The sequence below is a fragment of the Halichoerus grypus genome, chromosome 4 (assembly GCF_964656455.1).
Source record: "Halichoerus grypus chromosome 4, mHalGry1.hap1.1, whole genome shotgun sequence".
Lineage (NCBI taxonomy): Eukaryota > Metazoa > Chordata > Mammalia > Carnivora > Phocidae > Halichoerus > Halichoerus grypus.
In genome coordinates, this window is record NC_135715.1 from 168,413,157 (window position 1) to 168,437,981 (window position 24,825).

At 38.7% G+C, this 24,825-nt stretch overlaps 1 protein-coding gene across 2 annotated transcripts in view; it reads left to right on the forward strand.

Annotated features, from left to right (window-relative positions):
• CPS1 (carbamoyl-phosphate synthase 1) overlaps positions 1 to 23,746 on the forward strand; it is a 122,680-nt gene extending 98,934 nt beyond the window's left edge. For both annotated transcript variants that reach the window (XM_036098744.2, XM_078071279.1), the window contains 9 exons: positions 2,155 to 2,262; positions 3,909 to 3,998; positions 5,321 to 5,491; positions 7,809 to 7,883; positions 10,534 to 10,632; positions 19,501 to 19,560; positions 20,299 to 20,411; positions 21,772 to 21,901; positions 22,641 to 23,746. In XM_036098744.2, coding sequence (XP_035954637.1) covers positions 2,155 to 2,262; positions 3,909 to 3,998; positions 5,321 to 5,491; positions 7,809 to 7,883; positions 10,534 to 10,632; positions 19,501 to 19,560; positions 20,299 to 20,411; positions 21,772 to 21,901; positions 22,641 to 22,739 — 945 coding nt within the window. In that variant the 3' untranslated portion in view covers positions 22,740 to 23,746. The remainder of the gene's footprint in view (positions 1 to 2,154; positions 2,263 to 3,908; positions 3,999 to 5,320; positions 5,492 to 7,808; positions 7,884 to 10,533; positions 10,633 to 19,500; positions 19,561 to 20,298; positions 20,412 to 21,771; positions 21,902 to 22,640) is intronic.
• Positions 23,747 to 24,825: the final 1,079 nt, after the last annotated feature.

Below are 24,825 nucleotides of genomic sequence, written 5' to 3' on the forward strand. Positions count from 1 at the left end.
TACTAAAATGTTAAATCTTTTTGGCTTTTTTGTCTTCCAGATTAACAGTTCAAAGTAGGGTTGTTTACATATGTGTGTATATATGTAAACATACAGCAGTGATGACTGCTTACTACAGAATCATATAATCCTGAGTGTAAGCACCCTTAGAAATCATTTGTTTCAACCCCACGCCCCAGAGGATGAGAATTTTCTTCACAGCATCCCCAGAAAGTGGTCACTTATTTTCTGTTTAACAACTTTGGTTATACAGAGCACAGAAAGTTGTCAGATTGAAAGATGTCATATATATATATATAGATAGATGGATAGATAGATAGATATAGATAGCTATATAGCTATATAGATATATCTAATAACATCTCATTTATTCCTTCTTTTGAAGTAAAGTCTGCTTCCCTAGAATTTTTTCATTCCTGACCTTCTGGCCTCCAGAATTGTAGAGCATATGTTTAATCTTTCCTCCTTTTCAACATTTTAAGTATTTGAGACTCAGGTATAAAATGAGAGGGATGTGAGCATACCAATGTCAATGTGGAGAATGTAAGACTAGCCTAGAAATGTTTGTGTTTTTTCAAATATAATGCTGGTCTGTTGGCCTGATTTGGCTCCCACTTGCTAGGATATGCTCTTAATCTAAGCTTCTCTCAGACATCAACCATTGCTTATCATCCTGGACTCCTTCTTTTGGAAATGTTCCAGGTTATTCACATAATTTTTAAATAGTCACACTCCAAAATGGACATAGTACATCAACTGTATTATGATTTTTTTCGGAGCCTGGTGGGAGTATTGCCTCCCCCTTTCTAGACACTATAAAAAAATTTGAATGCTTACTATGCACTAAATACCATGTCAGACACTGTATATGTGTTCTCTCTTATCCTTACAAACATTCTATGAGACCCACACCATGGTTAGTACTGCCTTATCAGAAACCAAGGCTGAGTAGATAAAGTACCTTGCCCAGGTCACAGAGCTGGTAAGTGACAGCAGGAGACTCAAATGCCACTCTGCTTTAAAGTAATTTATAAATCTGATAAACAAATTATCTCTGTAATTTATTTAAGTCTTTTACAGTTACCCAATTATTCTCTGTTGACTGTCAGCTTTATCATTTTCCAAAGACACACATACTGTTAGCATTCAGGTTATGGTGATTGAGACCATAAACTTTGGAATGTGACAGATAAGGGCTTCAAATCTGACTTGGCCATACAGTAATCACATGCACTTGGGTTATTTCTTCTTATCTTGCCTTAGTTTCCTTACCTGTAAGAGAAGATAAGGATATTTTTTTTCTTGCTTCCCCTCCTTTCTCAAATTTCAATTTAAAAATCTCTTGCTCCAGATCTTAAGTCTTCCTGGTCCACCGAAGTTACACATGCACCTCGCTAGATATTTACCTCTCCCATCGTTTCTTTTCCAGTGTCTAAAACCTAATCTGGAAGGAAAAGATAAAGATCCTTCCAGTGCCTACCAAATGCTTTAGTTTCCTACTCATTCTTTTTTTTTTTAATTTAATTTTATTATGTTATGTTAATCACCAAACATTACATCATTAGTTTTTGATGTAGTGTACCATGATTCATTGTTTGCATATAACACCCAGTGCTCCATGCAGAACGTGCCCTCTTTAAAACCCATCACCAGGCTAACCCATCCCCCCACCCCCTTGCCTCTAGAACCCTCAGTTTGTTTTTCAGAGTCCATAGTCTCTCATGGTTCCCCTCCCTCTCCGATTCCCCCCCTTCATTTTTCCTTCCTACCATCTTCTTCTTCTTCTTCTTCTTTTTTTTTTTTTTAACATATAATGTATTATTTGTTTCAGAGGTACAGGTCTGTTTCCTATTCGTTCTTAAAAGTCAACCTGAGTCAGTTCAGTTGTCTTCTTTTCCTGATTCGAACCCATTCTAATCGATGGAGGAAGGAGGTCAGCTCAGCTGCTGTCAGCTGCCCCGGAGGCAGTCTGTCACTGCACAGGGAGGCAGTGATGTCTACATGTGGGACTCTATGTACTACTCTCATCAAGGGCTCGAAAAGAAACTGGTCAATGCTCCAGGCATCTGTTAGGATGGGGTGGGTGGGGAGGTGGGAGGCAGCTTCATTGAAGTAGGTGCCTGACAACTCTTTCTAAAATCTTCTTTTGGCCAGGTTATCTCCCATGCTATATCTGAACATGTGGAAGATGCAGGTGTCCACTCAGGAGATGCTACTCTGATGCTGCCCACACAAACCATCAGCCAAGGAGCCATTGAAAAGGTCATCATTTATCAAGAAAAGTGGAAGGGGAAAAAGCAAAGATAAAAAAAAAATTTTTTTTTAACTAGGTAGCAATGTAGGACATGCCCCAGGCAAAATGTAATTATGAAGGGAATTTTCTTGTTCTGAGTCTGCTGGGTGTTTTAGAGATAATAATTTCCTTCCTGCCCTCTTGAGCCCACTTGGTTGTGTGCTAGTGTGGTGGTTCTTGACCTTCAGTGGTGTCATAACATCCTGGGGAACTTGCTAATCTACAGATTGCTGGACTCCATCCCTAGCTTCTGATTCAGTAGTTCTGAGCAGGGCCCCCAAATGTGCATTTTTAACAAGTCCCCGAGTGATGTTGTTGCTGTGGACCTATGGACCTCATCTGGAGAACACTGCTGCAGATGGTTCTCATGTTTGAGAGCCACTTAGATGAGCAGCATATAAAGCTATGCTTCTCAATTAGAAGCAGGTATGCAGCAATCATGTAGGAACATTTTGGAACCTATGTTTTCGATATCCACACTTACCCTCATCTCAAATCAGCACTTTCTGACATGTCTCTTTCAACCTCTCTTTTGGAACCATTGCTTTAAAGACCTTCCCAGGAATGATGCCTCAGTACTCAATATGCACTCCTAGGCGGTCTCAGAGACCATCATCTTAAATAATTCATGTGGATGTTCCTTTACTCTTTAGGTATGTTAGGTCAGGCTTGGCTTTTTCAGTGAGTCTTACCAATAATCCTGCCATCCAAATCTAGGTAGCCTGTCTGGCTGGCTGTACTTTGGGCTGGATTCTGAAGATCTTACCTTGTTCTAGATGTGAAGGTATCAGGGCGTGTTGTAACACCAGCTGCCTAAGAGAACAACATCCCTGGATTTCAAGTGTGCTTTAGTTGATCATGTCGGTATAAATGACCTCAAGAACTCAGATTTTTCCAGATCTCCCACAGTTTGATGTGCCATGGACTCTGCTCCCTTTTATGACCAACTAAGTTGTCAAATCACTCTTGTAAAAGTAATGAATGAGGAGCTCTTGTTTCTTGCTGTCAGTGGCCCCTCATTGCATGGGTACCTTCTGGCTCTGGTTGGATGTAGGGATTCATCTATGTGACATGCAGAGCTTCCCGGCAAGGAAACGTCATTTCTTTCTGACCATACTATCTACCCAGGTAGAGTCCAGGGCAGCAGAAAAGCACATCAAAGCAGTGTCTCTGGTCTCTTTGCAGTGCCGTGTAATTTCAGGGCCTGCTCTTCTTAGCAGGTAGGTTGGGGGGGTGATAGGAAGTTTGGACTGCAGTTTCTGGTGCTGAAGCAACTGGACTGAAAGAATTCCATTTAGCCCTCAAAGTAAAACCAGAGTATACAACGGCAGGTAGATAGGGACATTTGGCAGAAAGATAATTTTGTAAAGTTATTTGTTCTTTTCCTCGCTCGTTTGTTATGAATATTTAGTATGTATTATTATTTTATTGATAGATGCCTGCTAGTGGCTTCTATTATTGTTATTATTATTATTATTATTATTGCCATTATGACTGTTACCATTATTAGTGGAGGTGTAGCTCTATGTCAAGATAAATTAAAGAAATCTAAGTCTGAGGTGTTTTCTAACCAAAGTATGCTCTTTAGCTCTATGTCATTGTCCTTTTGATTTAGGTGAAGGATGCTACCCGAAAGATTGCAAAGGCTTTTGCCATCTCTGGCCCATTCAACGTCCAGTTTCTTGTCAAAGGAAACGATGTCTTGGTAAGAAATGCCCAGGTGCTTAAGAGGACACCAAGCTGTGCTAGGTTATGTTGGTCTGTGTCCCCCCGGTAATCTTGGTGAGCACGGACGGAGCAGCTGAGACTCCTGCAGCTGTTCATGTCTGAGTGTGGCTTGTTGCACAGCATATGATGCCTGCCTTGTCTGAAGGCAGAGGCTCTTGGTGGCACTCCTGTGTCCGTCACGGTTCTGGAAAGCACGCTGGTCCACTGGAAAGAGGATTGCTGTCTGGCATCTGCAGCACAGTAGAGATGGATGCAATGACTATCTGAATGTGTACAATAGTCACAAATTGTATACACTGAAGTTTTAGATACTATTTACATACAAAAAATGTTAAATCAACTAGACTAGTCTTCATTAATTTAGTCGCTATTTAATGTAACCAATCAGTAACCAATATTGGTTCAGCAGCATCTACTATGTGAAATCATATGGTGGCAATAAAGTTGTATAAGCCACGGTCTTCGCTCTTAAAGATATTCAGTTTGGCGAGGACTGGGAAGATGACTTTGTAGACAACTATAACATAAGTTAGAATATAATAGCTGCTGGAAGGAATGTACAAATACATGGTATTGGCGTCATAGAACAGAGAGAGCATATCTACTAGTGTGTTTGTGTGTGTGTGCGTGTGTGCGTACATACACGTGCATGTGTGTGCCTGAGCATGTATTTGAGTGTCATATACCTGGTTTGGGGTGGGTTTCAAGGGAGATTTTGTATTTTAAGCTGGATCTTAAAGAATGGTTGGAATTTTGACAAGTAAAGGAAGGTAGAGAGGACATTACACATAGAACATCTAAGAGAAAATTTGGCACAATTTAGGAGATAGCGATTAGTTCAGTTTAGCAAGATCATTTTTCTAGGGAAATAGTGCAAGGCAAACTTGGAAAATAAAATTGGGGTCAGGGAAATGGTACAAGATAACATAGAGAGATATATCGAGGCAAAAGAATAAAAAGCCTTCAAGGACCAGACTTTCATCTGATGGCCAGTGGAAACCCAGTGAAGCCTTTTCTGTAGGGACGTGGCATTATCTGAGTTCTGCATTAAAATCTATCAGCAATGTGTGGGGATGAAGTTGTGGAAAGTGGATGTAAGAAAGTCAGAATTCAAAGATACCGAATAAAAGGAAACTGGTTAACAAAGTGCAAGCAGTGGGGAGAGAAGGAAGAGGCTGGTAAAAGAAGAGCCGGCCCCAGTGAAAAACAGCTAGAACCCAGGTGCCAGGGAGAATGTTAATATGTTGTTATTGGCTCTCACCATCCTTTCTCTTTTTTTGAATTTTGTTATCTCTCCAGGTGATTGAGTGTAACCTGAGAGCTTCTCGATCCTTCCCCTTTGTTTCTAAGACACTGGGGGTAGACTTCATTGATGTGGCCACCAAGGTGATGATTGGAGAGAGCATTGATGAGAAACCTCTTCCCGCATTGGACCATCCCATAATTCCTGCTGACTATGTTGCAATTAAGGTAACATTAAAAAAATCTATTAGTCATTTTTTTTTTAAGTTTCAAGAAATTAAAGGAACAATTTTTCATCAAAAATAATCTCGAGGGATGCCTGGCTGGCTTAGTCAGTAGTAGAGCATGGGACTTGATCTGGGGGCCATAAGTTCAAGCCCCACACTGGGGGCTTACTTAAAAAAAACTTTAAAAAAGAAGTAAAAAAAATAATTTTGCTACTTCATGAACCTTCTAACTAAAGTGCTGGACCAGGGATTTACGATGTTTCCTTTGGATAATGCAGGCAACTTTATATGATTTTTTATCCATTTCAAAAATAACAAAAAATCATTTAGAATTACATAATTTCAAAACCAACTAGCTGAGTGAATTATAAACTATGTTAATGAGACTGATAATGGTGGTGTCGGTTTAGTTGGTAAACAGAAATTCTGGACATATTTTGTTAGGAGAAGGCTTGAATTGTGCCCCTTTGGAATTGTGCCAGGACTTCAGGAATGCATGGATCTTGTAAAAGCGTTACCCTGTGGTGTCGGTTAAATTCTAACTACCTTGGCCACCTTGCTTAGTTCCCATTTTCTTCAGCAGTATAATTTTTCCACTTGAAAGTTGAAATAGCGGTTGCTGTTCACGGTGGTGCCATGAAGGGAATGAGATTGATGGCACCTTTATGAAAATCGACCAGAAAAGTTTAAGATTTGCTCACTAAATTCCAATATAGATGTATTATATTTCTAATAATACCTTAATAATAAAGCCATTGTGCTCCTCTAGCTACCTCAGTATGCTCATGCACAGATTATTTATAATTATGACCTTTAACTACTTCACAGGGCAAGCATGAGGATTAGTGAGATACTATATAAATATATTTGAATATTTTAGAAAAAGCATCTGATGGAATCAATTTATATTGTGTGTTATATTTATGTGACATTTATATATTTTGGATGTCTTCAAAATATTTCCATTCCTACATGTACTAGTGACCTCAGTCATAATTATGTTACAGCTGAGACTCTGACTTCTGACTTTTATAGTGGAAGCTTTAAGTTGAAGCTATAAATCAAAAAATATTTATTAATCTTATTTAGCTTAATAATTTAGGATGACTTGGATTTTATAGTGCATTGAGATGGAATGTCACTTGTTATATTGGGGAAGGGTGGCACTTTATTCCTGGAGACTATGACACAACATAAATTGTTAAAGCTTTCAGTGGGAATTATACATAGGTAAAAAAATACATAGACCAATAAGTAGAAGGCCCTGAAAAATATTTTCCACTGGAAATTCTATATATACATTTCAAATTCATGTTTCTGAATTCATAGACACAGAAATATACACACACATATGTGTATGAAACAATATCCAACTAAAAACAGTATTGATGGATAGATACACTTTTTTTCAGAAAGCACTGTATCTTCCCGTTTACTTCTTTCCTAATTATCATTGTATATGAATCTTGACTTTTTAAAGAAGAGTGACTTCTTTATAGTCCATCTTAACATAGGCCTAGTAAGGTGGGTGGACATCCACAGATGAGAGCACAGAAAAGTGAGAGTGCAGAAATGTATAACTTGACTGAGGATGACCTCGTGAAATGACCCCAAGCTAAAACTCCCAGGATAACTTGGAAGCGTACCAGAATCAAAGGAAGAAGAGTCCACGCTAGACAAACAGATAGATGCAAGAAACAAGCATTTGGTTCTTCGTGAATTGTACTGATAAAATAAATGAAAAAGAAACACTCCTATCTATGTTCTAGTTCACATGAAAGCTCTGGGCAAAAGTGTTCCCAAGCAGAATGTTTTTCAAAGCTTTTTAAGAGGTGTCAACAACAGTTTAATGTCTCAGAAGTCAGCTTACAGACAGACATTACTGGCATGGTTGGCTGTTGCAAGTTCAAATGATCAGAAAAAGAAGAGGAATGTTTCCAAAGCCTACCAAGAAAAAAATGTGTTTGAACTCTGTGCTTGGGGAGACCAATGCCCAGTAGACTTTGTCTGAAATCACTCCAATAAGAATATGTGTAGGCCAGATTAGAAACACTGGCCTAGACTGGTCACAGGGGCCCTATTTACAGAAATAATTTGTGATTATTTAACCCAAGTTTTTGGCCAAGAGCTCAAGAAATTCTTGGAACAGAGTTTTAAAGCTATTTTTCAAGTCAGATGCTTGGACCAAGGAGATTTTTTATGTGTCTACCATAGCCTAAATGAATCCTGTGAGAGATGGTTCACTAAATATGTTTATCCTCTCTTATTCCTTTTATACCTTTCTCTCACATATTTTTCCTCCCCATTATTTCTGACAGGCTCCAATGTTTTCCTGGCCCCGGTTGAGGGATGCTGACCCCATTCTGCGTTGTGAGATGGCTTCCACCGGAGAGGTAACTAATTAATGATCCCTGAACGCTTTCATTAAATCTACTTTGAAATCTATGGTTTTACGATCTGGGTGTAATACAGTAAGTAAGTTATTAAGTATTAAGGGGGACGCAAACTTCTGTTATCAGAGTAAGTCTGAAAAGGCTTAAGAATTTTGAACTAAAGAAAAATTTTGTACTTTTGTGGACCAGAGTCTAAATTTTCACTTATATTTAACTTGTGAATCTAATGTATGTGTTCCTAATTCATTTCCAATTTACACATTGAGAACAGCTTCCAAAATATTTCTTTAGATGTCTAAGTAAATACCTCCTGGGTCTTTCTGCTTTATTTTAAGTTTTCATTTCAAGGTCTCTCTGTAACAGCACTTCCCACCCCCACCCCCCTCAACCTCTTTTTACTATGAAATTAAATCATTGGATTTTTACTAGCAATATGTAGAATGACTGTACAGCATTAGAAAGATCGTGGACCTAAACATTGTGGAATCTGTAGATAAATGCAAAATCCCAAAACAACTTTCAAAAGCAACTTGCACCTCCTGGGGATTATCTAAAACCTATAATGGAATTGGCCACTGGATGTCCCTCTTCACTTGCGTTGGGACTCTTGTCAGCTGAAGGTTTCTTTAAGAATGTGAACTGTGTTTCTTGTAGAGAGCTGTCAGATTCTAGAAAGTTCCGTACATGTCAGTGTCAGGATATTTTATGAATCACCCAGCCCTTGACAGACTTACTAGATACAACCTTCAGATCCTCATCAGTGCACATCAGAGTGGCAACATCAGACTGTGAGGCATCATTGTTTCCTCTTGCTATTAAGGAACACCTGAAAGGGGAAAATATTTAATTACAATAAATACGTGATGTTTATGTGGTTGCCTGGTTACAAGCAACATCTGTGATGAGAAGTCAAGGGAGACAGGAAGGCAGGCAGTGAGGAATAAATGGCTATCTTATTTGTATTTGGACTGACGATTGCCTTCTCTTAGCTCCTTTGCGGCTGCTTTTAATTGACTAGGTGAGAAAACCTAGCTTTAAAATGAGGGGCCTGCATTATAGTTCTCTGCTGTTTAAGGAGCTGCTCTTCAGATTCACCGTGATCTCATAGTCACTTGGTAGCAGGGCTGTTTTCAGCAGATCCAGGGTTCAGATCAGGGAGAGATCTGTTTTCCTTTGTGCTGTTTTCTCTAGTGTGGTAAACTTATTTTCACTGCCTATGTCCATTCTGCCTCCGGACATACATTATTGGAGTTGTTATGAAAACATGAAAGACTTAGAAACTCAGCTCACCTTTGTTGTGATCTATTTCAGAAGTATAGAGTTAATTCTTCTCTTATTAGAGTCATACTTCCAGGTGTCACTGAGTGTGATATTACAAGGTCTATTTCATAACTGAAATCAGAATAATAATTCTAGCTTAGGTGAAATCTCAGGTATGCTTTGAAGAGACATTTTCAGTGTCCAAATGGCTTGTGGGATTGAATAAACCTTTACCTCTTGATCTAGGTAAAGGCTGTTTTATTTTCTTAGTGGTAAGGTAAGGATGTTAGACTTGAGCTTACTTGAGTATCTGACTGTTTTCTATGTTTTCTTGTAGAAAACTGCTGAAACCTCTTGTGTGTTGTTGTATATGCTTTTATGATGGGATTGCCTGGTCCTGTCAGTAGAATTTGGGTTTCATTAACTGAGGTTGATATTACTGAGTTTAGTTGGCCATTAATTGACCAAAGAAAGAGTTTGCTGTAGAGTGAAAAGCAGCATGTACTGGTGGTTGGCTGAAGGTCATAATCATGAGAACATCCCTTTCACAATAAGGGAGTCATTTGCTTAAAGAATGAATTTAGCCATCAGTGTTATTTACTCTAATGGTGGTTCTGTACCTGTGCCAAGTGATGATATGCGTGGCAGAGTCTATTCCCGTCATGCTCAAATATACCCCTTGTTCTCTAGCTATGGGGTCCATTTGACTTGTCGTTATCTAGTAGCACAATTACCCTAGCTGAAACTTCTGTATATCCCAACGTTATATGTTAGTTTGGAATGGGTTTTTTTTGTTTGTTTGTTTGTTTTTACATATGGCTGTGGTATTCAGAACTAGTCTATTTTGGTTCATTTTATGAAAATGATTTTTTTAAAAAAAGGTCCTTGAGATTTTCCTGGATTTATTGAATTTCTCAGAAAGCTCTCTCATAAGCTGTACAAAATGACTCCTAACCAAGTGATCAGCAGTTATGCATTTGTGCTACTGACCCATGAATTCACGCACTGTGGCATCGCATACATAACATATACCATTATTTAAACATTAAGTCATATTAACATTTGGTAACTTACCATATTATGGACCAGAAGCTGTGATTTGTATCCAAATAATTCACAGTAGAATCCAGTTATGTTGCTCCATGGAGTGTTGTTGGATAGAGCAAGAATTGCTTATTCTTTCATTATGCTTAATTAAAAACATAAGATACATCTGCCCTGGCCAGCTTTTTAATCCCAGGATTCAGACTGCATGGTCTTTGGGCAACTCAATAAAATCTAGCAAAGGGCTCTATGAGTAAAGTGCTTTCCATTTGTATTTGTTTATCGGTAAGAGCTGTTGACTAGTATTTGCTTCTTTTTATTTTATTTTTAAATTTATTCTTAACAGGTGGCTTGCTTTGGTGAAGGTATTCACACAGCTTTCCTAAAAGCAATGCTTTCCACAGGGTTTAAGATACCCCAGAAAGGCATCCTGATTGGAATCCAGGTAAGTTGGTGTGTGGTTGCATGCATGCCCCTGGGCACATGCTAGGAGTGGCTGGGAAAGGACCTTAATTGTGGTATAAAAGAGGGGAGATCTGTTTTAAGCTCCACTAAAGAAAACAGCAACTAATAGAAAAAATGGACGTTTGTTCTCTATATGTTCCCTGAGTTTTGCCTTTTTCCATTGCAGCAATCAATACAAATAAGTGAATAAATAAGCAGAAAGAAAAAGTCTCTAGTGAAAAGGGTATTTGTTCTGAAAAGGATTTAGGATGCCTTAAACAGGAATCTCTTCTATTTCTTGGTTGTATCTTTTCTATGTGCTCTGCTCTTAGTTCTTCCTCCTTAGCCCCTGAACGTGTGTTTTCCATAAAGTTGGGTCTTACCTCTTCTTTCTCTCTGTCTCTGTCTCCATCTATCTCTTGACTTTCCCCTTTGCCAGCTCATGTCTGTGGTATCCACTGTCCTATCCATAACTGTCACCTTTATCTTCATCCATCATCATCCCGTATTTCCAACCATCTGCTGGATACCTCTATCTGGCTGTCTCAAACGCAACACATCCCCAGCTGAAGCTGTATGATCCCTTCCTGACCTCTGTTCCTTCCTTCTTTACCTTCATTCATTCACATTTCAATTTCTACTATAGATCTTCCACAGCCTATGGTGGGGTGATGCCTCAATAAACTTATCATAAGTTGAAAATGTCAGAAGCCAAAAATGCGCTTACTATACCCACCCTACCGAGCATCATGGCTTAGCGTAGCCAACCTAAAGTGTGCTCAGAATATTTTATGTCAGCCAACAGTGGGGCAAAATCGTCTAACAAAAACCTGTTTATAATAAAGTATTATATACCTCATGCAGTTTACTGAATACTGTACTGAAGGTGAAAAGCAGAATGGTTTTAAGTGTATGGGTTGTTTAGCCTCATGCTTGTGTGGCTGACTGGGAGCTGCCACTAGCCCACATTGCAACAGAGTATCCTACTGCGAATCGCTAGCCTGGGAAAAGATCAACAGTTGAAATTCGAAGTATGGTTGGTACTGAATGTGTATAGCTTTCACTATTATAAAGTTGAACTTTTTCAAGTCGAGGACCATTGGTAAATGTCAAAGATCCAAAGCTGAAGAAGACATGGGCATTACTTGAGGGATTTTCTCACTCTAGGACTGATTGAAAGTTCTTGAAGGGAAGTAGCTTAATGGGCTTTAAGAAAGTTAGCAGAGCCCAGCCCACAATACACTGGGGAGGTTCTTGAATATCATTATGTGGTAAGTCTTCTAAGTCAAAGCAAAGTGAAATAATTAAAAGAGAATATCTTTATACAATGAAAAGGGCATTATTGGTTTATTACTGCACATCAAATAGAAATCTTAGGGCAACGACGTGGATGGAACTGGAGGGTATTATGCTGAGCGAAATAAGTCAATCAGAGAAAGGCATGTATTATATGACCTCACTGATATGAGGAATTCTTAATCTCAGGAAACAAACTGAGGGTTGCTGGAGTGGTGGGGGGTGGGAGGGATGGGGTGGCTGGTGATAGACATTGGGGAGGGTATGTGCTATGGTGAGCACTGTGAATTGTGCAAGACTGTTGAATCACAGATCTGTACCTCTGAAGCAAATAATACATTATATATTAAAAAAAAAAGAAGAAGAAGATAGCAGGAGGGGAAGAATGAAGGGGGGGAAATCAGAGGGGGAGACGAACCATGAGAGACTATGGACTCTGAAAAACAAACTGAGGGTTCTAGAGGGGAGGGGGGTGGGGGGATGGGTTAACCTGGTGATGGGTATTAAAGAGGGCACGTTCTGCATGGAGCACTGGGTGTTATATGCAAACAATGAATCATGGAACACTACATCAAAAACTAATGATGTAATGTTTGGTGATTAACATAACATAATAAAAAAATGGAAAAAAAATGTACATATTATGTCGGTACACTAATGATCAATAAAGGTAGATTCCATTGGAAAAAAAAAAGAAATCTTAGGGCAAAAATGTAGTCAGGAAACTTTTATTACTCCCTGGAATAATTATTGCAAGAATATACAGACTGTTCTGTTTGTAAATTTCCTGAAAAATACTAAATGTTTTCCACCTGGTCATTCACTTACATTTAAGATTAGTAATTCTTGGGTCCTATAAAAACAATAGATGGTCTTAGATATCACTCCTGCCGTACTTTTAATAAGCTCAAACCCTGCATGGTTACATAAAAATCAATGAAAATATAATTAGAGCAGTACCAGGTATTCTCAAGCCTGTGGGTGATTATTATAGATACCATCTCATTAGGGTGTCTTAATATCAGCAAATTAGACTCTGGAGACTGGATGGGCAGTGGCTTTGGAGAAGTTTCTGCAAAGAGCAACTTGGAATTTTGCTTCATAAAGGTGCCGAAAGGGAGATGGAGACAGTTAGAGCAGAGGCTAACAAGATGACTTGCAATTGTGAAGCATAATGGCAGTTTGGAGACACATCACACCATATGAGAGTCTCATCATGTTATAGATGAGTATTAAGTACTATTAAGTCACAAGTGTGAGAGTATTTGCCCAACTTCCAGTTATGGCTTAAAGTTTAATGTGAGGCCTGGGGGCATTCAGAGGAGTCCATGCCCTTAGTCCCCGTCTTCACAACTAATCGTAATAGTGCTAACATAAAATACCAGTTTGAGAAGGCAGTGATGTATAAAATTGTGCCTTGTTTGGTTCTAGTGCTGCAGGAAATATTAAGCAAAAATTAATTCGATCCCTATGAAGTATTTGTGTGATTTTGGCATCAGTGAACAGAATTTTTTGCTTTATGGGTGGAAAAAAAAGAGAGGGTTTTATAGGGTAAAAAGAGTTTTCTCAAAGGAATGAGGTTCTGCCCACCGAAGTTTTTATCTTTCAGTACATTCTTTTTAAAAGAGATCAGTATTGCAACAGCTACATGAGTTCTTGCAAAGAACTTTTTACTTGTGTGTAAGTGCACAACGTTAGGGCTTTAGATATGTGTCTATTGTAACTACAAAGTTTAAAAAGTATATTTAAAGAAATGTTTAAGGGATGCCTGGGTGGCTCAGTCAGTGGAGCATCTGCCTTCGGCTCAGGTCATAATCCCAGGGTCCTGGGATGGAGTCCCGCATGGGGCTCCTTGCACAGCAGGGAGCCTGCTTCTCCCTCTCCCTCTGCCTGCCACTCCCAACTGCTTGTGCTCTCTCTCTGGCAAATAAATAAATAAAATCTTCAAAAAAAAATAGAGAAATGTTTAATATAAAATTATATTTAATAAAATATTAGTAGCTGTGGTAGATTTGATCAGCAGGAGATGGACAAGAGTCACTTTCTGACCTACTCAGTGTGGGCGGCAAGGAAGAGCTGCTGCTCCCAGCCATTCAAGGACAGCCTCTCTGTCACCATCTGGTGGATTTTCACTGAGAGTGGCTTTTAAAAATGCGTCATAAATTTAACCGAACAACATGACAGTATATACTAACTGGAGCATTAATAGCTAGAAAACTCACTGGGTATCTTCTTGGATAGCATGGGACCAAGTCTAACCCCAGCCTTTTACCTAGGCTTCCTAGAAACTGTGGACAAAGTAATTAAGGTTCCATATTTCAGTATGCATTGTACTTTTAAAAAATCATTTTATTTAACATGATTCAGTGTGGTCAGAATAATTCACATAAACTCATTCAAATATATAAAGTCAGAAGTGAGAACGACCTAAAAAAAGGACTGCTAATGTATAAATGGGCTTTAAGGCCAGTAAATACAAAGGAACACATTTTGTTGAGTTCTTGAGTGAAGTTCTAAGAAAGAAATCCACCACTGCATTTTGATTTCTTAAGATAATCATTCACTTACCCTGATGCTGCATAGAATTCACACACAGATGAGCACTGGTAACCAGCACCACTGCAGTTAATTTGCTTTATTATTCCTTCATAGAGAGGTGAGGAGGATAGTCAGGACTTGTCCCATTTATTTGAGGGAAAGGCCTTTTCACTTTATCTCCCCACCTTGACCCAGCTTCCTGCTATGAACACAAGGATTTAATTGAAGATACCTTAACTCATTCATTTTCACAACAGGTTGCAAGAGAAAATTGGGGAAAAAGAGAAATTACGGAGGAGAGGTAAAAATGACTCTGAGCCAGGAAACATTTTTTTCTTATTTTTGGTAATTTAACACGTATTTTTCTTTTTAAGATTTTATTTATTTATTTGAGAGAGAGAGAGAATGAGAGAGAGACAGAAAGAGGAGCATGAGCCGGGGGAGGGTCAGAGGGAGAAGCCGACTCCCCGCCGAGCAGGGAGCCCGACGTGGGACTCCATCCCAGGACTCCAGGATCATGCCCTGAGCTGAAGGCAGTCACTTAACCAACTGAGCCACCCAGGCGCCCAACACATATTTTAAATAGTAATGTATTACTAGCAAGTATCAGCCACTTCTTAACATTTAGTAAATAGAGTGTGTGTGTGTGTGTGTGTGTGTGTGTGTGAGGGCACACACATGCTAATCTGTTATACTGTAGTCTTCCTAACCTTTTCTTTCTTTTCTCTTTCCCACCCTACTCCTTTATACACACAGACCCTCTGTTTCTGCCCTCCCAAAGTTAAATGCTATGGGACAAACCACCTGGGGAATTTGAAATATTCATAACATCAATTGTATATAACTAGAACTTAGGGGTGAAAAAGTCAAGATTTAGATTTTGTCAAAGGATTCTTGTCAACTCTTACATGCACTGGGTCTCTAACAAGAGGTCTTCCATAGGCCTAGATCCTAACATAAGAAAGGCATAATGTAGGTTTATATGGCAACAAAATCATCCTTGTTTTCCCTGCAATATTTCCAGCCTCCTTTCATCCTATCAGGATTTATTTTTAGTTGCTATGAGTAGGCACTCTGCCCTGTTTTGAAGTTATCTGGAACACCCTTTAACAATAAATGATTTACTCTAGAGCACATCAAGAGCACTCACTGTTTTTTCCCCTCTGATTGGGCTATTCAGCGATGTTTGTGGAGTGGCAAGCACCATCCTGACATCTGCGCTTCAGCATTGCTCGGAAACACAAAGCAAGCATTTTATTTGAAAAAGACAACTCCAAGTGACATGAATAACCTTTTATCTTCAGTACAGAATCATTAGGAACAACCATAGAGTTGTCGATGCAGACGTCCCTACAGAGTCCACAGCACCACACAATATTAACTTGGCTTTCTGTTCTGCAGCCAGAAGTTGGAATAATGTGAAAATGATAATTGGAGGAAATGTATATATTTTTTTCATTTTAAAAGGACTTTCTTACAAACATTTTCCAGGAAATAAATCAGCTTGTACTTTTCACCTGTAGTAACAAATGGTTTCTTACCCAGGTATTTTCTATCAGCTATTAAATCCGGGGCTACTCAGATGCAAGCTGACAGCTGTAATTTCTTTTTGTAGAGAGGCTGTTTTATGTGTCACAAGTGTTCAATACATGTTTGATAGAAGTTTATAATGTGGCTATGAAAGCCAACACCCCAGACCAGAAGGCAGAGTGGTTCCCCGGCTGGGAACTGCCAATACTGTCATGTCGGATATTTATCTTTTCTACTTGGGGGACAGCATTGAAACAGCTCCATAATGAGGTTCTGACTGGTGTCTGCAGGTCTTAGAGGACTTGCTGACTTATTTTACTTTAAAATAGCAAAGAAAAAAACTACATTCTGGTACTCCTTCCTCAACATTTTTCATTGTGACTTTGGCCAAGGTTAATGGATCTTCACCTCAAATTACAAAATGAGTGAAGGATGGGTCTCCTAGTCCCTCTTCCCTCCTACTCCTAAACTTAAGTGTGCATCAGAATCACCTGGAGGGTTTGTTAAAATGCAGATTATGGGGATTCACTCTCAGAGTTCCTGATTCCACAGATCTGAGGTGGGACCCAAACATTTATACCTTTTTAAAAAAGATTTTATTTATTTATTTGAGAGAGAGTGACAGAGATAGCGAGAGAGAGCAGGAGCTGGGAGGAGAGGGAGAAGCAGGCTCCCCGTTGAGCAGGGAGACTGATGTGGGGCTTGATCCCAGGACCCTGGGATCATGACCTGAGCCAAAGGCAGATAGATGCTTAACTGACTGAGCTACCCAGGTGCCCCTTAACTTTTATATTTTAAAACAAGTTCCCAGGTGATGCTAATTTCCTGGGGAACCACATTTTGAGGACCACTGTGCTTGTGAAAGGATATATTTTTTAAAGATTTATTTATTTATTTTAGAGAGAGAGTTTTGAGGGGGGAGGGGCAGTGGGAGAGGGAGAGAGAGAATCTCAAGCAGACTCCGAGCTGAGCACAGAGCACCACACAGGGCTCAGTGCCACAACCCTGAGATCATGATCTGAGCTGAAACCAAGAGTTGGACGCTTAATCAACTTTGCCACCCAGGTGCCCCGAAATGATATTTTAGAAAATGGTTTCAATGTTACGTTATCACATGGCCATATATTATTAGTGACATTTTGCTAGGGGAAAATTTAAGAAATTGAGAATAGTTTGTTCAGTATATAATGCATCAGTTAATAAATAAGTGGTTGGACAACTTTATGTTGCATCTTCTACTGTGCTCTGGTGCTTACTTAAGTCTGTCTTGTGTTTAGCAGAAGGTTGCAGTGTATTGTTCCAAATCAGGGAGATTTGACAAAATTAAGAAGTTCATTTAGAATATTTCATGCATATTTACTACATTTCAAGGAACCTTAAAATGTGAAGAGACCTAAAATGGCATCTAATTCAGTCCCTTGCTTTCCAAGCAGAATCAAACTTGAAAAGTCATTGTCCTCTTCTTCTGCCTAACCTATTCGTAAGGAGACTGCCATATGCCTCATTAAATTACCCTAATGTCACTGAGTTACTCTGATTTTATACTTATTTATTTCCTTCTTTATGTCTAGCCATGAGCTTCTTGCACCTAAGGCCCATTTCTTCCTGTTTGGTCCTAAGCAGGAATGGAAAGCTACTATCGTGGGCATGGTTATAATTTGTGTTCTAGAAGACTGTCCATGAATAACCCCTGAGCCCGCCTTAGCTGAGATCATACAGTTGCATTTATCTTTTCTATTTGCCAATAGTTTCCTCTCATAAAACTGCAGTTCTGGGATTGAGATGGCCTGAATCTGAAAGAATTTTATATTTGAACATAGTCTTTGGAGTCTTTTCCTAGGATTTAGATCTGTTCTCAGAAAGCCTCTGCAAGTAAATATTAGGAGGTTTTATGGGCTGAACATTATCAAAATTGTGCAAGGATCTTGATATGTTTTATTATCGCAATTCTTGGTTTCTCTGAGATTCTGAAATAAGATCATCTCCTTGATTTTTTTTTAGCTGTTACTAATATGGTTTCTAAATAGATTATAAAACATTTACTGAAATAACCAAATTATTTCATCTGTTTATAAACTTTTTACAAGGGAAAACAGCCAAAATGTTCAGCCAAAAGGCAGAATAGATATGTTTTTAACTGTGTATGATTTTCATATTCTATTTAGCTCAGTTACTCAAACATTCAAGTTAATGAGGTCAAGGTAAGGGACTGATTTTTGGGTAGGCCACTTAGCCTTTTTTCTCTCACCGTGACCACTGTCTTGCAAATACTGGCTTGTGGTCACAGGAAGGGGGTAAGTTCAGAATGGAAGAACTCTGGTGACAATGTGTAGGAGTCCAGGGAAAGCAGGACCTGGAAACCAGATGGGTCCAGCTGAGGCTCTAGGAAGTTCACAACGATGGGCTCTAAGAACATATCTGAATGGTGAGATGGAACATGAGGGAATCTTGTCTGGAAGTAAAATATATGTGAAGAGGAAGTTGGCTTGTATTTGAAGTATGACAGTCAGTAGACGAAGCCAGGCTTGGAAACTATGGTGCAGGGGTAGGAATCTAGCCTCTGGGAGGCTGAAGAAAAAAACATCTTAATATTAACAATGAATACTTAATGAGAACTATTAATGGACAAGTAACCTTGTACAACAACTATTAATGGACTAAGTTCCTATATGGACACTTAAGTAATGCTTACTTATGAATTAACTCATTAAATACTCACAAGGACCTGTTGACATAGACACTGTTACTATTTCCATTTAACAGATGAGGAAAGTACATCACAGAGAGGTTAAGTAAGTTGCTCAAGGTCACACAGTTTATTGTAGAGTCCCAAGAAATAGATACACTACTATGCTCACTGCAATTTTAAAAAGGAAGAAATGGAGACTCAAAGACATTAACTTTTCTAAGGAATGAATGGTAATGCCAGGATCTCAAAGGCAGCTTAGTGACTCCAGAGCCCATTCTTTTACTCTTTACTTTAAAGTTAATGCAAAATTGAGTCCAAAATGGTTGACTTATTGAAGGGAGGTTTGCACAAGCTGCTAGGACAGGGCCCAGTCTCCTAAGAGCGGGACCAAGTTAGAATTCAGCCGGTTGAGCAGGCAGAACGATTAGCAAGGCTGAGCTGGTGTTGGACTCCTACCCCAGGTGTCTTTAAATTCTCCCTGACCTGGGGAAGGATCCCTGTAGGACTGAGGTGGATCTTAATCTGCAGACAAAGTGGATTAAATAGAGAGTAGAGGAATTTGAGCACAAGGTGAAAAATCAGACTGTAGAGAGCAAGACAATGGGTGTAATCTTATCTATATCAGAGAAATAAGTAAGAACTCGTACTTACTTATAGGAGGAGTAAAGGACTGAACTTGTCACCTTTGAATCTAAAGCACCTGGCAACATATGGCATTGCCTTGGATGATGGTGCGAGTAAATATCATATTGCACGTGACTAAATGAAAAGCAGTGTATCTAGAAAGTGAATTTTGTCAAATTCTCTTAATTTCAGCAATCATTCCGTCCCAGATTCCTTGGTGTGGCTGAACAATTACACAATGAAGGCTTCAAGGTATGTGATATTAATTTTTTTCAAGTCATTTTCTATAAACATTGAAATCTATTCACAAAAGAGAATATTAATGAATCTTAAGGAATGAAATACCTCAAAATATATCCTTTCAACTTGAAAGATTTAACTAACGTGATTAGTTTAAAAACTTCAATAGAATAAAATTATTAGAAAGACTAGTTTTAACAAAGGTACCATAAGCTCCACGGGAGCTGCCAGCTAAAAACTTAGAAAGTTTAGTTTACGCAGATTTGGGACAAAGTTCCAATGCGTTTCCAGTATATTTTTCCTTTTTCCTTTTCTTGTTTCCGAATGAAGTCATAGTTTCCAGCTGTTGCAGTTATAGGCAAAACTTCTTTGCCACGAATACCTCCATGCAAAGCCCGGTTCAGTAAAACAAGATGATTCCCAAGGCTCAGAGTGGGCCTGTGGTCATGGGGCTTTGTTGATTTGATAACAATGAATCCTCAGCCATGAATAATTCTTTATTTTTTTTCTTCTACAAAAGCAGTTACAGTTGAGGTCATTAAATTGTTCCTTAGAATATTTTAAAAATACTTAAAGTGCCCATGACTCTGGACAGAGAGTCCAAATCTCTATTCATGATATTATTGCTTCTCATATACACCACTTTCTTATACTTCATGTTTTACATGACGGATGTGTCCCAGTAGGTTTCTTTGCTCCATGAAAGCCTTCCCTGTGATACAGTAACTGACTTTTCCATTTTAAATGCAGCTCTTTGCCACGGAAGCCACGTCAGACTGGCTCAATGCCAACAATGTCCCTGCCACCCCAGTGGCATGGCCCTCTCAGGAAGGACAGAATCCCAGCCTCTCTTCCATCAGAAAGTAAGAACTGGGCAGACTTCTATCCTCCTACAGATAGAGGATTAACTTCGGGAACTAGTATGATGTGAATACTTCACCTTACCCTATTGCAAGTCTTCTAAAAGTCCTCTTAGCCATTTCAGATGAATAAATCTGTGGATTTATTCATCTGAATTATTTATTGTAAAATCTCATTCTCATGAACCATTCTGTTACTATAACATATAATGCCATATGTCTACGTGGTGATACATAGCATCTTTCAAGATATTTTCTAGTAAGGATGCTTTTCTGGATGGACACCAAGATCTCAGTGATGAGAGTCAGAGACATGAAGAATGTAATGCAGCACTTTATATTTTACATCAAGCTTATATTGTATATAGATGTGTATATCAAATATAAGATTGACCTGCTGCATTTCACTGAGGTTGTGTGTCAATAAATCAGTCCAATTTATTGAGGACTTGCTATATGCAGGAGACTGTGGTGAGTGGTAGGGTAATGCCATCCATTGAATTACCTAATTTACTATTCTCTGATCTGGTTGGTTATTATGCCTCAGGCTATGTCGTCATTAGATTTGGTAAGACATATTATTTTAGTGCACTATGTGAGTCTTTAGGGACTACATTACATCAACACTTATAGAAATATGTGGCATAGGTACATAAGAGATAATTCTCAGTTGTTCTAGGATATTACAATCTATTAAATGGCTACCATTTGTTAGGGCTCTCAAGAAGGCAACCTATAAATCATTATCAAATTAATAAAAGAAGGGCAAATTGTTCAGACCTTAGTAGACTTCCAATGAAGCTATAAGCACTTGGTTAGGACTTTGTAAAACAACGATTAGCATTACTTCATGTTTTTGACATTTAAATGTCTCCTAGTATGTATAGCAGCCCAGCAACAGAATGTGAAGTGATTTAATTCAAAATCAGGTGACCTGTGTTCTCATAGCATTAGCTGGAGGCCCTGGGAAGCAGGCAGGGAGGTAAAGTTAATCTGGGAGTTGGGAGTATGGAGGTGGAATGGACTTCAATACTGGAGAAAAACCTCCTTGTAAAATAAGTAAATACCTATCAAATTACCAATTCTTCTATGGATAGATGAAGCGTTTGAGAAAGAAAAATCTTTCCATTTAATTAGTTAGACTTTCACCAGAATTCTTTCAAGAACACAATAAAAAATTATAACCCCCAAATGAGTGTAATTTGAACATTTATTTAGGAATAGAGGAGGGCAAGTGGCAGTCAACTCAGTATGGCATTGACTTGAGTGGCGTAAGAGAATAATTACTTTAGTATTTTGAAAACTAATTATAAAATATACATTGCCACCTACAAACTTTTGTTTGTTTTGATTGTTCTTCCAGATTGATTAGAGATGGCAGTATTGACCTGGTGATTAACCTCCCCAATAACAACACTAAGTTTGTCCATGATAATTATGTGATTCGGAGGACAGCTGTTGACAGTGGAATTGCTCTCCTCACTAATTTCCAGGTATGTTCTTTTCCTTAAATACAGCTACGTGCAGGTTTTTATTTCTGTGTCACCCTTAAGAGTATTCATCAGCATATGCACATCCCTCTTCTCCCCTTCTTGTAACATTCAGAATGGAGAAGAATTTTTAAATAGAATCTAAAATAATGGTGCTATTAGGGTAGGTCATGGCCTAACTGAGACAACTGGTGATCAAGCAATTGAAATAATCAAAAGCCACGGATAGCCATGCTCTCTCATTAGCCATACTATTATCTTTTAAATAAAAAGTGTGGTGTGGCATGGAATAAAGATACAAACTTTTATTCCATTGTTTCTAAATGAAAGGCACCATAAAAGAGCAACAGGTTAATGATAATTGAAGATCCAGACACAGTGCAAGCACTTGTCCAATTCACAGAAAATGATCACATGAGGTATGCTGAGTTCCACTTGGACATGACCCACCAAATTTATCACGGAGAAGAACTGTACTTCAAGACTCAGTAACTTTCTACCCATCATATTTTTTCCCCCCGAGTCGGTTTTAATCCCTGGGGGAGTTGAGGGGCAGGGATTAGCTTATTCATGGTAAGGTCTGAAATACAGAAGAAAGTCCCGAATAAATAAAAATTTTTGTGTCTTTCATCACATGTCCCTTTGGAAATTGGGAGCAGAAACTGACCTTTCACTCCTGCTTCATTAAATACTCACTTTTGTGGCATGTGGGTCACTAAGATTCCCACCCTTACATTTTCAGGTGACCAAACTTTTTGCTGAAGCTGTGCAGAAATCCCGCAACGTGGACTCCAAGAGTCTTTTCCACTACAGGCAGTTCAGTGCTGGGAAAATGGCATAGAGCATAAACACCCAGCTCCAGCTGAAATCAACCCAAGCCACATTGGATCTAAAGGAACTGACTCCCCAGCCGTCTTCCATAGAGACAAATACTGATACCAAACTATTTTCAGTTTACTTGGTTACGCCTAAATGTTCTTTTTCACAAATTGTTGTCCGTCACTTTTTACAAACCTTGCTTAAACTTCTTCCTAAATAACTTGTTCTACATGAGAATTCATCTATTTTCTAATGCCTTATTTTTGGTGGGCCAAGCTTACCTACGTGCTTCTTTGCAGCTAACATTTTATGGTGCTGATTAATGATGATCAAGGTAGAAAATGTCGCTGCTCTATTTTCTGAACTATTACTATGCATACTTTCAAAACACTATTGTCATTGCTTTTAAATAGCATCTGCCACTCTCAGGACACTTTAACAAGTCAGAATACTATAAAAATTTGTTAAAACGAAATATGGATTTAATTTATGAACCCCTTCATCATGATGTTTGTGTAATGCATCTTTTTGATAATTATTCTCAATTATCTGGCTCACCCAGGAATATCCCTATTCCTTTTCATAGTACTGACTTTGGGAAGTGGCAGAGGTCTTTAAAGTATGGATTTCTTTAAAGGACACTGGTTTGCAGTTTTGTGTTTTGGAGTATGTCAGCAGATAGATACTGCTGAGGTGGTTTTCTGTTCTTGTTTTCCTTTGGATTTTAAACCAGAGCCAAGTGAAATCTTCAGATTGATACCATCTCTCTCCACCTCTACCCACCCCCCCCCCCCCGGCAACTTTGGAATAACTTGGAAGTTATGTCCACTCCCTTCAGATTATGGATTCTGTTGATTTACTGAGCCCCATATTGCACTATGAATTCCACACATTTTAAACACAAGGTCCCCATTCCTTCTGCCTACAAGAAAAGTCCTTCCTACAGGCAGCCTGTGTAACTTTTAAACATTTTGTGTATTACAAGTGCTCTAATTATAAACTTTTAAATAAAATGCTATTAAGAGGCGATATATTTGTATTCTTGCATTTATTTTATTATATATATATTTTTTTTAAAGATTTTATTTATTTATTTGACAGAGAGAGACACAGCGAGAGAGGGAACACAAACAGGGGGAATGAGAGGGGGAGAAGCAGGCTTCCCGCTGAGCAGGGAGCCAGATGCGGGGCTCGATCCCAGGACCCTGGGATCATGACCTGAGCCGAAGGCAGACGCTTAACGACTGAGCCACCCAGGCGCCCCTATTTTATTATATTCTTAACATCGATTTAACTGATTTAACAAAATCAGTTCGCTTCTCTGATGAAACATGGTTTTGAGCCAGGATTATGTCACTTTTTCTCTAAAAGCCATATAGGATATGAATGAGCAAATTAATATTAAAAATAATGACACCTAGGCTGTTACATTTTTTTTTTCTTGTTCCCTCACCTTGTTCATAAGTCTCATTAAAATTTATTATGTTGTTATATGGTTATATATTGTCTTTGATCTGAATCCTTTCAAATATATACAACCACACACTGACTAAAGATCGCCACATAGATATAATAAACTTTTAAACAAATGTCTTGCATAACACAGAGAAGTACTTGACCCTCTCAGAAGCTGATCCGTATCGCCTGGTGGAGATAGTGCTAAAGGTCCCAGTGTAATCATATCCCAGAAATACCACCTAAAATGGGGCTTCGTGAAGGTCCTAAGATAACGATGGTGTAATACTGTGTATCCTTTCCCCCTCACCCCATAGTCAAGGGATTACCACCTGATACACATTTACATGAAGGCTTTGCAAATTCGTCTTCTCCTTCTCTCCTCCTTGTTACCACTGTGGTTGAAACCTTCATTACTTCTTCCCTTTAATATTAATGTACTCCCTGAGCATCCATTCATGCACTCACCTGAAAATATTTAGTAAGTTTCTGCAATGGTTGGTGTAGGATATACCATGTTCCCTCCTATCATTCTAGTGCTTTTCTGATACTGTACCACTTATCACCATCACACCCCCATGATAACTAACATCATGGAGCACCTACTATTCCTCAGGCCGCTCTAAACACTACATGATTTAACCCACTTAATC